Raw genomic sequence first — 17,254 nt, 5'->3', positions numbered from 1 at the left:
ACCTGCTGGTATTTTATAGGGTATTTTATACTTCGCAACAGTTGACATTGCCCTCAACAACTCACAATCTTCTAATGGCTGTTTGAATGTGTGCCTGAGTTATAAGATCATTTACATCACAACTTCTTGTCAGAACATTCTTTTTAAGGCACTTGTATGTTTCGCAATAAACCTGGTGCACATCACCTGAAGAAAATGGTTTTCCACAAATGGTATTTAGTACAACAGGGACTTTTTTTTTTGATCCTCCATGGTAATACATTTAGTGCCATATGAATCCTACTGCTTGTGGAGAGAAAAATAATAATATTTTTCTGTATCTGGAGGCAAGCGGTCTTCAGCGTGTGTCTTACACGCTCCCGTTCCCCCAGCACTAACCCCACAGGGTGCTAATGAAATATCTATTATGTTCCTCCAAATGTCTTTTCCGAGGCCCCGTGGCACATTCCAACACGATATGTGTCGACATGTGACTTCACACTTGAGCCGGGATGGCTGCCCTAGAAATTACAGTTGCTCAGAGAAATCTGCGTTTGCTTATGGGTTGCGGAGGGACTGTAGCAGCTGCATTATTAATTGGATCCAGCAGATGAAGTGGTTCCCCTTTCAGGCGATGAATGTCGTCTGCCTCATTTACTCAGGGAATATTTAGGATAAGCCACAGCGGCAGAACACAAAGTAAATGGTCATGCCTTCAGGTTTTACTTCTGCACAACAACCAGCTAACACAAACCTTAGAGACATAATAAAAGTATCAAAGCACAGTTTTACCTGGTCCCTCTGTATCATGGTAATTCGCATTAAAGGGTTTCGTTCATGCTTGCAGTTGGGGTTGTGTATAGTCATGAAGGTTCAGGTTGAATTACATTGGAGGAAGCCAATTTGTAATGACATGTTAAGGTCAACCTTTTGACTTGGTTTCCCATCTAGTAGTTTAAGTGAACCTACCTACCATACCAAAATGCCTCTGTGAATGAGACTTAGTGAATGGTTTTAACCACACTGAGAGAGACTGACACCAACGCCTTGTGTTTGGTTTCATTGACTGAGGCACACACTACACTCAAAACACCAGACCCTTATCCTCCAAACGGCTCAAAGCTCAGTCCTATATTTCACTTCAATACATCTCCCATTTACTATCCTCTCTTCTCTAGCAGTAACAATGAGGCTCCAATCCCTGCCGTCCAAAGCTGAACAAGATCATCTACTCTTTGTTTCAATCCTCTCTTTCTGAAGGACCTCATGGCTATCGACCTGGAGCCCTACCGTTTCTGTGGCGTCAACATGACCGGCTTCCGCATCCTCAACGTGGACAACCCTCAGGTGGCGTCCATCGTTGAGAAGTGGTCACAAGAGAGGCAGATACCTCCCAAGCCCGACTCGGGTCTCCTGGAAGGGATCATGACGGTATGCTTTTGGTCTTCTTTTGTGGAACTCTGAGGCTGATAGTCTGCTAAAATCAGCATGAAAGACATCATATTGATATACTATATACTGTGTTTCTTTCACCAGCCCTGCTCTCAACATTTTATGTCATTAACAACATTTCGGAAGAACATGCATAGAACATTATGGTCCAATCTGTCGTATTACCACTATATTACCACTTAGTAACAGTATTACCACTATTACTACTACTGCTATGTACCACCAATGATGCTAATAATAATGATAATGGTGATACTATTGGGTCGTATTATCATCATAATGTCAGATAAGAAGCGCTTGGAAGCAGGAGGGTCACAGTCTACTAAATTCTGAAGTGCTTCATTCAATGTATTCAGGGGAGTTCATAATCATTCTCAAATCCCATCACAATGGTCTAAATCCAATAATCACAAATCCCATCCCTGATATTCCAATAAAGCCTCCTTTTACGCTCTAACTTAATAAGCGAGCGTAGCTAATGGGAGATGAAGAGTTATACATGCGCGTGGTACATTCAACATTGAATATTATATTGTTGCAATCCCTCGTTGTTTGTTTATCTAGTCCTGAAATTTGACTGGGGTTCGGATACACCCACACGGCACTCTCACAGGTCTCATTATTTCTGTATGGAGAAGGAGGGGTTTTATGGAACGGAGTGCACTCGCTCTGTGTAGTGTGCACTTTTAATTGCTCCCGGAACTCCGTATGAGATACAAACATCAAGGTAGGCTGCCTTTAATTTCGTCTTACTTGCCTGGAAAGCTTCATATCCATATTTACAAAAGGAATTGAGCTCACTTTCTCGGGCATGCTATCTGGGAAATAAGAAAAATCTGAGCACTTTGATTTCCCTTTGTTAGCTTTTTCTCAAACACTTTTGCTGCTACTGGTGCTAAGGGAGTGGACTCCCCTTGTCCGCAGCCCGTCAGCTGAAATAATGTCCCCCTTTATTCCAGACAGATGCTGCTCTGACGTACGACGCGGTCCACATCGTGTCCGTCTCCTACCAGCATGCACCACAGATGACGGTCAACTCGCTGCAGTGCCACCGCCACAAGCCATGGAGGTTCGGCGGGCGCTTTATGAACTTCATCAAAGAGGTGATGCTGAGCGTTTTGTTTTCATTTGATGTTGATGTTTGATCTTGTGTGCGGCAACCATATTAGGATATCGTGGATGCCGTACTGTTGGTCTCTGAGTCCATTTGACAAATGCAATTACATTTGGAGAGGAAAGGAACATTGTGTAATCATGGCACACACATCTTACAGACAAAAGCAATGTTATCTGGGTGAATCTCTTATTCATGAATAGTGTCTCAAAGTAATGAACTACTCAAAGCTGTGTTAATGTAATCTCTCCAGCTAAATTCCCTGTATTCATAACCTATTCACAGATGGCAAACTTGCAGTGAGTCATTGTGTCCTGTTTACACTGAAAAGGGAAACTGGTGCGCCCTTCTGTGCACAATAAGTGTACTGAACTACACAAGGCCAGAGCCCGGAGTATAAATGAGGGGAATGTGTTAGCTCCATAGCTCCATCAGTAGCTCCAGCATTGCCAACAGACACCACGTGGAGAAAAAGGTTGAGGGCTCTGGTCGGGGGGGGTCGATCGTAATGATGAGCAGTTATGTGTTTTTTTCTCCCTTGTGTGGAATTAAGCGAAGGAGATGGTCTTTAATTAACACTGTGGTCTGGGGTAAAATGTGTCTGAGGCGTTGGGACGTAAAATGTAATTAAAAAGGAAATTTAGCCGAGTGTGTGTGTGTGTGTGTGTTTGTATGTGTGTGTGCCTTTCCGCCATGGTGTTTGCATGTATTCACATGCTTTCATGAATGAGTGTTAATGTGAGGTTGTGTGTGTTTCTCTGCAGTCTCACTGGGAAGGCCTGACGGGGAGGCTGTCGTTCAACAGGACCAGTGGCCTCCGCACAGACTTTGACCTGGACATCATCAGCCTGAAAGAAGAGGGCCTGGAGAAGGTAACACACCTCATTCTGACCACAATGACTTCAACTATCAAACTAACCACACCTTAACGAAGTATAGTGTTACGTAATAGTTCAAGTTTTCACTCAGTCTGAGGACATTGCACATGAATGGACATGTAAAATACATCTTTATTTTGTGTAAAATCACCCTGGTGATTTTACACATACACAGATTTATGTATACCCTCCACGATACACTATACTCTCTTTCTCTCGTAGGACATATCCCCTGTTAAAACATCTAGAGTGAAAATCTGATATCCGTTCCAGTTTTCTTCTTTAATATGGAACGAATAATGCAAAACGGTCTCCATTTGACAGTACAATTTACCTCCTAACAAGGAAGCCAATGGGCTGTTCAAAAATAAGCAGAAGTTAATGGATCATAAAGCAAATTGGATGAGGGAGACAAAGTGTTAATTGCAAGACTCTAATGGTAATTCAAGTTGTTGCCCAAAATGCTGTTTGCTAATGAGGTGTATAAAGCTCACTGTTTTACCCACCAAAAGAAGTCAGAAGTTGGTAATGAAGAAGGAGAATAATAACTTCCTGTGTTATTTTAAAAGGCAGAGTAGCACCCTGCGGACTATAACTGCTTTGTGGTGATATGGGTTTGTCATACGTTATGGAAGCATAAACTCGAGATTAAGTGCCATTATGACTTCCTCAAGCGCTCCCGTATGGCAGAGCCTGTATGAGCCTTTATAATAGCTAGGACAGCTCAGAATATCACTGCAGCTCCAGGCTGGAACAACCACAATGCGCCAAACTATTTCCGTATCTCATTCTTCTGCTGTGCTGGGTCTACTGCTGTGTTTGCACATCTCTGAGACTGACTCGTGTGCTAAAACCAGCATGAAAGACACAAAAATTATGTGTGGATAGCTGTATAGGCCTACTGTGTATCTTTCTCCATCCCTGGTCTCAAGCATGTTACATATCCCGCAATACTCAGTGTATATATCTGTGGAATCGGCTTTAGCTAACTGTTCGAGACTTTTTGGCCTAATCTGCCCTAATTGAATATTAGCCCGAGTTTGAGCTCATACTGGAATTAGGAGATGTTTCCAGTCAGAGTGGAAAATTCACTGACATGAATATAAAAGAGGGAAGAAAAAAGGCAGAAAGCTCTCTTCTCCCTGTAGTTGCACCGGTAAATAACTTTTGAATCGCTTCATTGGCTGTGCACATTTAATGAATTGAGTTAATTGGACACAATTAGTAAGATTTTGCTGGCATGCAGAGCGGAAGACATTGATATTTTTTTAAAGCAGCTCTTCTCTTCAGTTGCCTAGTCCTTTTTGAGGGGGCTGTTTCACACAAGCTGTAACTAATATGCTTTTTTAAATTCGAGCATACACTCCTCAGTGGACCAAACAGAAGGACTTTATCAGGTGTTTTTCACACTGGCTGCGATGCACCGTGTTTGTGTACCTTTAAACGGATCCACCTCGAGTGCCAGCCAGCCCTGTGAATATTAAATGGCACTTTGGTAGTTACGCAGAAGGAGAACGAGCGGAGGATGGCGAGGAGGAGAGTAGGGAAAGCGAGTGACTGCGCAAGTCGACATGCAAAATTAGGTCGTTACCGACAGCCTACAGGACTGACTACTTTATGGTAATGGAATCTTCCAGAGTCGTCACAACAGTATGGAAGGAGCTTTTTTTTGCCCGGAAGGCGCTACTCGAGTGCAACTCCTTGTATTTGCTCTGATCTTTTTGTATTTATCTTCGTGAGATTTACTCAGAGCAGAACATCTCTGCCAACATTATCAAGCTTTTATATTTCCATTGCCGACAACCCCATGCTGGGCTTTCTTTTCAAAATGAATTGTAGGATTTGTGTTTTGCTACATTCCTAAAAGGCACAAAACTGCAAAGATAGCAGACCTGAAATAACCATATGATAATCATGCTAGGATGCTCATCTAGTATGCAATTTTTTTATGCTCTGGTTTCTGTATGTGTTTTAACCATCGAAAGGAGGAGATTATGAAGCCTAAATGGAAGTCTAAATGGAAGACATTAATTAAGAAATTAAATTTGATTGCTCTCCCACAATCTCTCCACGTTGCTCACACACATACTATACAGAAACAAACAACCTAACCTCTTTTCCTGCATTCAGAGAAGTGCTCCAATTACCTATTGTGTGTCTGTTATCAGAGAAGAGTTGCAAGTGGAAAGAATGTTTGTTGTAGGAGTTCGACAAGGCTGTGCTCTCTCTTCATTTCAACAATTCATAAGCTATGATATTCACAAGGTACTGGTATTTTTAGAACAAGGCCAACAGAGGGGGTGACAGGTGACAGTTTGGAGAATCTGACATCTTTTGATACTGAAAAGTTGCAGAAGACAGCACAATGTTTTCGTGTTAATCTTAGAGACTACTACTGAATTACATTGTTTAATTTCGATTACATTTGAGACAATTCAAATTTTTGCATGTTATTTATGTTCCAAACCATAACACCAGGATGAAGTGAAACATAGCATCATAATTTCATCTTTCCCAACAGAACGATTTGATTTCTTAGACTTCTCTCCTAAAATGTCAATTCATTTAGAGCCTGCCTCCACATCCCACCACCACCTTCTTCTTTGCACAAACTCTCCCAATAACCTCATGGCGTATAGTGTGTCCAGAGGTGACACAGCCAATCAGCTAATGGAAATGTGTCCCGGTGGACACTAATGCAGCAAGGTGAGCTTGTGGGAAGTCATGGTCACGAGTTGTCGCAGTAGAGAGGTGAAGTCAAACTCTTACACGCTTTTCATCTTCCCGCAGGTGGGGAAGTGGAGTGCTTCCGGAGGTCTCAACATCACCGAGGTCCCCAAGCGGAAAGGGTTGAACATCACAGACTCGCTGGCCAACCGTTCCCTGGTCATCACCACCATCCTGGTAGGTCAGCTGACTTTGATCAGCCCTTCGTGTAAGACGCCTTGCCCTGAAAGATGCCCTGTCTCTCTCCCTCTACCCTGTCTGTCTGTCTCTACCCTGCCTGCTTGCCTCTCTCTCTCTCTCTCTCTCTCTCTCTCAACCTTGTCTGCCTCTCTCTCTACCCTGTCTCTCTGTCTGCATGTCTGTCTCTCTCTTGGTTCTTAAGATTTGAGATTTTCTGCTTGACAAGCTACTCAAAACATTACCTTAGGGGATGGTACTGTATATATCAGTGTCTTATCATTCAATCTTTTACAGGGATTGGCTGACAAACCAATTTTCCTTTGCGAGTTACAGTGGCTTGCTAAAGTATTCACCCCCTTGGCATTTTTCCTATTTTGTTGACTTACACCTGGAATTAAAATTGATCGGGCATTGTATCATTTGATTTACACAACATGCCTACCACTTGAAGATGCAAAATATTTTGGGGGGTGAAACAAACAAGAAGTAAGACAAAAAAAAACTGAAAACTTAAGCGTGCATAACTATTCATCCCCCCAAAGTCAATACTTTGTAGAGCCACCTTTTGCAGCAATTACAGCTGAAAGTCTCTTGGGGTATGTCTATATACGCTTGGTACATCTAGCCACTGGGATTTTGGCCTATTATTCAAGGCAAAACTGCTCCAGCTCCTTCAAAATGGAAGAGGTTCTCTGGTGTACAGCAATCTTTAAGTCGTACAACAGATTCTCAATTGGATTGAGGTCTGGTCTTTGACTAGACCATTCCAAGACATGTAAATGTTTCCCCTTAAACCACTGGAGTGTTGCTTTAGCACTATGCTTAGGCCATTGTCCTGCTGGAAGGTGAACCTCTGCCCCAGTCTCAAATCTCCTGAAGATTGAAACAGGTTTCCCTCAATAATTTCCCTGTTTTTAGAGCCATCCATCATTCCTTCAATTCTGACCAGTTTCCCAGTCCCTGCCGATGAAAAACATCCCCACAGCATGATGCTGCCACCACCATGCTTCACTGTGGGGATGGTATTTTCGGGTGATGAGAGTTGTTGGGTTTGCAGGAAGACATAGTGTTTTCCTTGATGGCAAAAAGCTCAATTTTAGTTTTATCTGACCAGAGTACCTTATTCCATATGTTTGGGGAGTCTCCCACATGCCTTTTGGTGAACACCAAACCTGTTGCTTATTTTTTTCTTCAAGCAATGGCTTTTTTTCTGGCCACCCTTCCGTAATGCCCAGCACTGTGGAGTGTACAGTTTAAAGTGGTCCTACGGACAGATACTCCAATCTCCGCTGTGGAGCTTTGCAGCTCCTTCAGGGTTATCTTTGGTCTCCCTTTCAGGCCTCTCTTGGCAGGTTTGTTGTGTTGCCATATTCTTTCAATTTTTTAATAATGGATTTAATGATTGCTTCGTGGGATGTTCAAAGATTCTGAAATTCTTTTATAACCCAACCCTTATCTGTACTTCTCCACAACTTTGTCCCTGACCTGGTTAGAGAGCTCCTTGGTCTTCGTGGTGTCGCTTGCTTGGTGGTGCTGCAGACTCTGGGGACTTTCAGAACAGGTGTATATATACTGAGATCATGTGACAGATTATGGGACACAGGTGGACTTTATTTACCTAATTATATGATTTCTGAAGGTAATTGGATGCACCAGATCTTATTTAGGGGCTTCATAGCAAAGGGGGTGAATACATATGCACGCACCACTTTTCCGTTTTATATTTTTTTCACTTTGCATTTAATTTCACTTCACCAATTTGAACGATTTTGTGTATGTCCATTACATGAAATCCATTTAAATTCCAGGTTGTAATGCAACAAAAAAGGATAAACACTTTTGCAAGGCACTGTATGTACGTATAATTTACATTTGGAAAAATAACATCTCCTTTAAACAAAGTCCATGTTAGAAGGTTGAAAAAACATGTTTGGCATTGAGGCCGTCTCCGCTACCACCACTCAGACCAGGAAATGGGAGATATCTGTCAAATGAATCACAGTGAATTAATTGAACACCACCTTGAATTTACCTCGCCAATCAGAATCCAGCTTGGATTGTCAAAGGATGTAGTGTCGATCATCATTATGTCACATTAAGATCACCATGGGGATGTGAGGCACTTGCAGTGCAAGGTGCCCATAGAGAACAGGACAGGGAGCCACAATGGACCAGTCTATAAAATATCCACTAATTACATGTTAGGAAATAAACAGGTGTTCTCTCCCACCAGCTTTCCACATTCATTTTCAGATCCTCTATTGTCTATATATAAGCCTGTGAACTGGGAGGTTAGAGGGTCTTTGTGGAGCTATCACCGAGGTGCTGACAATGAACATCCCCACGAGCTTATTCTGGACGGACACACAAGTTATCAACAATGATAAACACTCTCATTAAGTCTGGATTGGAGAGCAAGGCTGTAATTATGACCGAGTGAGGTTTAGAAGAGATATAATCAGTGCCTTTTGGTGCCAACCATGGGGAGTAGCAACTTCAATCACAAAGACAAGAAATAGAACCATAAAACAGGTGGTGTTTAAAGCTGCAGCCAAAAATATATACACAAAATAATAAGATTTAGGGTCAGTTTCTTTGAGCCAGATTAAGCCTATTCATGGACTAAAAAACATTTCCAATGGAAATTCCCCATTGGACATGGTTTTCAATCCAGGAGTAGGGTTTAGGTCCAAACCAGCCACTTGCATGGATCACCTGCATCTTTTGATAGTGTGTGATGGTTTAGGAGTATTTTAGGAATCAACACTTTTAGATTGTTAAAGCACGTTGAGAATAGAGCATCAGCAGCACTAATATCAGTGTCTGTGTTTTTTATCCATTCTGAGCTTAATGACATGGCATCAAACTGATCTCAGCGATCCGCGAATAAGACGTCTGACAGTTTTATGGTGATATCTTCTCGCATTCTACGAAGAGATTAAGATATTTAATGCATTTCCCAGCCCTCACATTAATTGTTTTCACTCCATTGCCTGTAACTGTGTCTGCATATCTCCTATCCGTTCTCTTATGGACACCCATGCTGCGCTAGAGAGTGTGAAACTGGTTTAAACACTTTGATTTGAGTCCAAACCTTGGGGAATTTAAAAGAGTTGGGAAGGCTAGAAACAGATGGTAATGACTTTTTTCTTTCCCCCTCAACACGCAAACTTTTTGATCAAGATAATTGGACAACTTGAACAAAGTTCTCCACTAAGCTCTTGCTTTCTATCTAAATGCATTATAATCAAGTATTCCTTGGTTATCATTTATTTAAAGGTAACGTCCCTAATTGCGAATGGCCAACTAGCTACATATTAGGATTGAAACCAATGATTTACTTTACATTTATTTGTCTGTCCCTGAGATGGTATTTTGGGAGTAGAAAAGGACATCTGTTAATTGTCAGACTAGGATGGGTTAAACCTGTTAGACATGTTTTGATTCTTCCACCAAGGCATTTGCCATCAAGACAACACGATTTGAAACAACAGTGATTTCCATATTTTGTCACAGCATTATTTTATATACACTAATGTTCAAAAGTTTGGGGTCACTTAGAGATGTCTTTGTTGTTGAAAGAAAAATATTTTTTTTTGTCCATTAAAATAACATCAAATTGATCAGAAATACAGTGTAGACATTGTTATTGTTGTAATTATATAAACAATTATATAAACAATGCTACCTTATATAATGTTACTTACCCTACATTATTCATCTCATATGCATACGTATATACTGTACTCTATATCATCGACTGCATCCTTATGTAATACATGTATCACTAGCCACTTTAACTATGCCACTTTGTTTACATACTCATCTCATATGTATATACTGTACTCGATATCAGCTACTGTATCTTGCCTATGCTGCTCTGTACCATCACTCATTCATATATCCTTATGTACATATTCTTTATCCCCTTACACTGTGTATAAGACAGTAGTTTTGGAATTGTTAGTTAGATTACTTGTTGGTTATTACTGCATTGTCGGAACTAGAAGCACAAGCATTTCGCTACACTCGCATTAACATCTGCTAACCATGTGTATGTGACAAATAAAATTTGATTTGATTTGATAATTGACTATTGTAGCTGGAAACGGCAGATTTTTATGGAATATCTACATAGGCGTACAGAGGCCCATTGTCAGCAACCATCACTCTGTTCCAATGGCACATTGTGGGCCTCCCACTCCTTTTTCTATTCTGGTTAGAGCCAGTTTGCGCTGTTCTGTGAAGGGAGTAGTACAAAGTGTTAAACGAGATCTTCATCTTCTTGGCAGTTTCTCTCGTGGAAAAGCCTTCATTTCTCAGAACAAGAATAAACCAACGAATTTCAGAAGAAAGTTATTTGATTCCGGCAATTTTGAGCCTGTAATCGAACCCACAAATGCTGATGCTCCAGATCCACTCAACTTGTCTAAAGAAGGACAGTTTTATTGCTTCTTTAATCAGAACAACAGTTTTCAGCTGTGCTTACATAATTGCAAAAGGGTTTTCTAATGATCAATTAGCCTTTTAAAATGATAAACTTGGATTAGCTAACACAATGTGCCATTGGAACAGAGTGATGGTTGCTGACAATGGGCCTCTGTACGCCTATGTAGATATTCCATAAAAATCTGCCGTTTCCAGCTACAATAGTCAATTACAACAATAACAATGTCTACACTGTATTTCTGATCAATTTGATGTTATTTTAATGGACAAAATATGTGCATTTCTTTCAAAAACAAAGACATTTCTAAATGACCCCATACTTTTAAAGGGGAGTGTACATCACACCCTTTGTCACCATAAGCATAGCTAACCCCACCCTGTGAAGCACGCGTGTTTCCGACCAAGTGGTAAACCCGTGTTATGACTGGTTATTTCCTCCTCTTTAACGGCTTTTCTAGCAGCTTTGTGTCACACAAAGACGTGGCCGATGAGAATACAAAACGCAGAGGTCACCATCACCGGGGAATCAATTACTCTGCTTATGAACAGACTTCATGAATTGCATGTCTGGCTATCGGAAGCAATAAATAAATAGCCCATGAGGATGTGAACCACCATGTCTTTAAAAAATGCACAGTGGGATATGTATGGGCCCTATTTTGCAGACAGATAGTGGGTGACACTAAATCAAGGGAAATATCGAGCCATCCGCCATCCTTTCTTTGAGAGTTTAGCCATTGTTCATGCAGGCAATAAGCATCACCTTGGTTACTCTGAGACCAGTGACGATGGAGACAACATTTCAGGCATGTTTCATTTCATTGAAGCATTCTGTTCCTAATCAAGCTTTTATTCAACCTGATATGACTAGCCAGGGAGAATTTTACAGGGCAGTAAAGACCGCTGGCTCTCTGACCATAAACTGCATCGCACTGTACTATACACTGTCTACAAGTGGCAGTGGACAGGGATGTGGGAGGGGGAACGGCCAGGGAAGTTTAGCTGGCTGCAGAGACTATTTTAGAGTGCCTAGATTCACCATCTATTGTAAATCAACGAGACTTCCTATTGCATGCTGTACATTTCTCCGATTGCACAGCATAGCCGTCACTTAAATCAGTTAGATTTTGCTGTCGACACACAGTGTTTTCGGGAAGTATTCAGAACCCTTGACTTTTTCCACATTTTGTTACATTACAGCCTTATTCTAAAAATGGATTTAATGTTTTTTTCCCTCATCAATCTAAACACAATACCCCATAATGACAGAGCAACATTTATTTTTTTAGCAATGAAAAGCTGAAATATGACATTTGCATAAATATTCAGATCCTTTATTCAGTACTTTGTTGAATCACCTTTGGCAGCGACTACAGCCTCGAGTCTTCTATGGTATGATGCTACAAGTTTGGCACACCTGTATTTGGAGAGTTCCTCCCATTCTTCTCTGCAGATTCTCTCAAGCTCTTTCAGGTTGGATGGTAGCAGCGCTGCACAGTTATTTTCAGGTCTCTCCAGAAATGTTTGATCGGGTTCAAGTCCGGGCTCTGGCTGGCCCACTCAAGGACACTCAGAGACTTGTCCCGAAGCCACTCCTGTGTTGTCTTGGCATTCATGCCAAAGAGTTCAATCTTGGCCAGAGAATCTTGTTTCTCATGGTCTGAGAGTCTTTAGGTGCCTTTTGGCAAACTCAAGCGGGCTGTCATGTGCCTTTTACTGAGGAGTGGCTTCTGTCTGGCCACTCTACCACAAAGGCCTGATTGGTGGAGTGCTTCAAAGATGGTTGTCCTTCTGGAAGATTCTCCCATCTCCACAGAACTCTGGAGATCCTTCAGTGTGACCATCGGGTTGTTGGTTACCTCCGTGACCAAGGCGCTTCTCCCCCGATTGCTCAGCACTAGGAATCTTGCTGCATCCAGACTTCTTCCATTTAAGAATGATGGAGGCCACTGTGTTCGTAGGGACCTTCAATGCTGCAGACATTTTTTGGTGCCTCGACACAGTCCTGTCTCGGGAACTCTACAGACAATTCCTTCGACCTCATGGCTTACTTTTTGCTTTGACATGCACTGTCAACTGTGAGACCTTATAAAGACAGGTGTGTGCCTTTCCAAATAATGTTCAATCAATTGAATTTACCACAGGTGGACTCCAATTCAAGTTGTAGAAACATCAAGGATGATTAATGGAAACAGGATGTACCTGAACTCAATTTCGTGTCTGTTACGTTCCCCAGATTATGTGTTGTAGTTTGTGTATTTGCATGTGTTTATTTCAGGAAATGGCTTCCTGAAATCCCTCAAGCAGCTGATTGGTCGACTCCAGGGCTAATTGGAGAGCTGACCCCGCCCCCTTGTCAAGACACAGCTGTCTCCAATTACCCATTCCTTCAGAAGCTATATAAAAGCCAGTGTTCTGTTCAGGAGATCTTTTTTTCTTTTTGTAGAGGATTTTGCTGGAGGTAGATTTGTTAGAGATTTGTTAGAGATTTGTTAGAGATTTGTTAGAGATTTGTTAGAGATTTGTTAGAGATTTGTTAGAGATTTGTTAGAGATTTGTTAGAGATTTGTTAGAGATTTGTTAGAGATTTGTTAGAGATTTGTTAGAGATTTGTTAGAGATTTGTAGAGATTTTGCTGGAGGTAGGGATTGCTGAGATTGATTGTGATAGAGGTTGATTTTGTTGGAAAGTGGTATGTTCTGTGAGTTTGTTGCTCAGATAGAGCTTATTTGACATCCTTTTGTTTCTTAGTTTGTTTAAAATTGTTTAATATTCTGTTTCATTTGTTCCCAGGGGGGAAGGGGAAGGCACCTAGGGAGTGCTTAGGCAAGAGGCCCGCGGGCATACATATACCCGTAGCATATTCGCTGTCTAGACACACTAGGTAAGACCTGGGCGGACCACCCCTTGTATTTTGGTTAGGCACCAGGTGGTGCTAAATTAGGTAAGTAGTGGGTAGGCAGGTAAGATAGGAGAGGGGGGGGCTTTGAGATTTACTTTCTTTGCTTTGGTTCCGTCCAGCCCCTTTTCCCCATATTACCGTGTAAAGGAATAAAGTCCTTGTAAACGGTACCACATTCTGCCTGTTGTCATTCTTACTTGCACCTACAGTCCATACCTTTTTCGCTTCATGGAGAGTTTAGTTGTAGCAGGGTGTTGCGTTCCCTCTTCATAGAGGCGTGCGTAACAGTGTCTCATAGCAAAGGGTCTGAATACTTTTGTAAATAGGGTATTCATTTTCAATAATAAAAAATACTGTTTTTGCTTTGCCATGATGGGGTTTTGTGTGTAGATTGAGGAGGGAAAGTATTTATTTAATCCATTTTAGTATAAGCCTGTAACGTAACAAAATGTGGAAAAAGTATAAGTGGAAAAACCATTGCACTCGTCCATATTTAAACATACAGTGTAGCTGACCAGACATTGGACCGGAGTCTCCCTGTCATTCCCTGTTAGACGGAACAACGACTTATCAGCTCAGATCACTTTGCCTCAATTAAGTGCGTGTGCTGAAGAACAAATGGAAAAAGCTGACCTCAACGCTGGTTTCCATTAGATTTTTTTGTTTCTGTGCAGGAGGAACCATATGTCATGCTTAAGAAGTCTGACAAGGCACTGGTGGGCAATGACCGTTTCGAGGGATTCTGTATCGACCTGCTCAAGGAGCTGGCCAGCATCCTGGGATTCACCTACGAGATCCGCCTGGTGCCTGATGGGAAGTACGGATCGCAGGACGACAAGGGCCAGTGGAACGGCATGATCAAGGAGCTGATGGAACACGTGAGTTGGACTACCAGTTACCTTCTGACTGTTACTATTACTGTCTTACTCTTGCTTATAACTAGTGCTCAACATTGTAAATTATTAGATGTTGGGACCCTGTTTTTTTCTGTTAGGATCTAATTTGAAACTTATCACAATCAAACTTAATGTGTTTTTTTAACAAATATAAAGATTTAAGACGTACGAGGATGAGTAAACGTATAGCAATATATTGATGTTGGTTTTGAACGCATCAAATGAAAGCATCAAAGGCTGTTAAAATATAGCTGACATTGACAACGCGGACAGTGCCCCGCTGGCATTTTGAGAGTGTCCCTCCCCATCGCCCTCTCCCTGTCCTCAGACCCCCTGGTCAACGATGTGCTCGGCTGGAAAAGCTGTAATAGCTTAAGTGGCATTTAGAGAAGGGAGAGGGTGGGAGTCGGACGGTTCGAGTCAATGGCTAGGTGCAGAAAGGGTTGGGAAAGGTGGGCTTGCGCCGCAGCACTTAATCTCTGCCTTAGCCAGATCCAGCTTTTATCAGATCCAGGTTGATATCAGTAACCTTGAGGGGGAACTAAGAGATTAAGGCAGGAAAATGTTGCTTATATAAATACAAGCTTTCTTCATAATGAACAGTAAACATAGGCTACAGATGTACATATGTTATTGTATCTTACTCTGTTTTTCTATTATTATTGTATTCTGCATTGTTGAAAGGGCTTTCAAGAATGCATTTCACTGTTAGTCTACACATGTTGTTTACGAAGCATGTGACAATGAAAGTTGATTTAATTTGATTTCACAGTTGAATGTTACCAATAGCCACTATCTAGACAGTAGCCTGGATATACACACGGATTTCAGTCTTTCACTTTTGTTTTAAGGGAAACAATCAAATCAAATGTTATTTGTCACATGCGCCGAATACAACAGGTGTAGACCTTACAGTGAAATGCTGACTTACAAGCCCTTAACCAACAATACAATTTTAAGAAAATACACAACAAAAATGTAGGAGATAAGAAAAACAAATAATTAAAGAGCCGCAGTAAATAACAATTGCGGGGCTATATACAGTGGTACTGGTGGTAATGTGGTAATGTGTCAACGTGCGGGGGCACCGGTGTCAAGGTAGTTGAGGTAATTATGTACATGCAGGTAGGGTTATTAAAGTGGCTATGCATAGATGATAACAGAGAGTAGTAGTAAATTGTCAGGGTAGCCATTTGATTAGCTGTTTAGGAGTCTTATGGCTTGGGGGTAGAAGCTTTTAAGAAGCCTCTTGGACCTAGACTTGGCGGGTCAGTAGTCATTTAGGCAGGTTACCTTAGTGTTGGGAACAGGGACTATGGTGGTCTGCTTGAAACATGTTGGTATTACAGACACAGACAGGGAGAGGTTGAAAATGTCAGTGAAGACACATTGGTCAGCGCATGCTCGGAGTACACTTCCTGGTAATCCGTCTGGCCCAGCGGCCTTGTGACTGTTGACCTGTTTGAAGGTCTTACTGACATCGGCTGTGGAAAGCGTGATCACACAGTGTGATTCAGTCAGGTTTCAAAACTGTCTAGACAGTAGAGAACATTTGAAAACAACAAAGCAAGTTTCAGAGCACCTGTATCTATATCTCCATTCATATATCCCATGCTGTGAAATGTACTTTGTACTGTACTCAGTGCACTCCAACACATTTTCCCCCTATAGTGTATTATGGGCAACATATACTTAGTACAATGCAGATGAATTCAAGCCCTGTGAATTCTGGTATATGGTTTGAGTTCACTCTCAGCAGTTCCTCACAGTTAAATAGTTGGCTGAAGAGGTCTCAGTAATTCCTGAACACTTATCTTGGGTAGAACTGAGCATGCTACATTTAAAAAAAATGTTACCTTTATTTAACCAGGCAAGTCAGTTAAGAACACATTCTTATTTTCAATGACAGCCTGGGAACAGTGGGTTAACTGCCTGTTCAGGGGCAGAACAACAGATTTGTACCTTGTCAGCTCGGGGGTTTGAACTCACAACCTTCCGGTTACTAGTCCAACGCTCTAACCACTAGGCTACCCTGACTTGGGTCAATTGCTTCCAAGAAAGTAATATCAGCTGATAGTAGAGGAATCAAGAACAATGTTCCATTCAGATATTACGTACTGTAGGTGTACCTATTATCACGGTTATAGAATAGAGTAATATAGGACTAGGTTTTGATCTAGTATGTTCCTTACACAGTATGTAAAGGGTAAGTGTGCTATAGACTGTCTCCCTGTGCTACTGCTCTTTATTTGAGTGGCCTACACTGTATCAACACTGCTATATGGATTTATTTAGCTGGTTCTATTATTTGGCTCAGAGCTTTTCTTCCTCCTGTCTATACTGATAAGCTGATCTTGAAACAGCAGACCCGAAAAGTAAACTTTGGAGTCAGCTCAAGAGAACTGTCCTGGGATTGCCATGAGAAGCTTGGAAGGATATTGGTTTCCATACAAGTAAACCAACAACACCAACAACAATATCATTCATATATTCATAATTACATTCCTTTACTTTAGATTTGTGTGTATTGTGCATATTGTTGTGAAATTGCTAGATATTACCTGTTAGATATTACTGCAATGTTGGAGCTAGAAACACAAGCATTTCGCTACACCTGCAATAACATCTGCTAAACACGTGTATGTGACCAATAACATTTCATTTGACAACCTTATTG

General features: G+C 41.4%; 1 protein-coding gene across 1 annotated transcript in view; it reads left to right on the top strand.

Annotated features, from left to right (window-relative positions):
- LOC112246568 (glutamate receptor ionotropic, kainate 3-like) overlaps positions 1-17,254 on the top strand; it is a 125,723-nt gene that overhangs the window by 73,519 nt on the left and 34,950 nt on the right. Inside the window, exons 6-10 of the mRNA XM_024414961.1 lie at positions 1,240-1,410; positions 2,391-2,534; positions 3,310-3,417; positions 6,214-6,327; positions 14,356-14,559. Coding sequence (XP_024270729.1) covers positions 1,240-1,410; positions 2,391-2,534; positions 3,310-3,417; positions 6,214-6,327; positions 14,356-14,559 — 741 coding nt within the window. The remainder of the gene's footprint in view (positions 1-1,239; positions 1,411-2,390; positions 2,535-3,309; positions 3,418-6,213; positions 6,328-14,355; positions 14,560-17,254) is intronic.

Source organism: Oncorhynchus tshawytscha, linkage group LG03, assembly GCF_018296145.1.
Source record: "Oncorhynchus tshawytscha isolate Ot180627B linkage group LG03, Otsh_v2.0, whole genome shotgun sequence".
NCBI lineage: Eukaryota > Metazoa > Chordata > Actinopteri > Salmoniformes > Salmonidae > Oncorhynchus > Oncorhynchus tshawytscha.
Note: the sequence above shows the minus strand (reverse complement) of the source record. Positions and strands in the feature narration are given on the sequence as shown.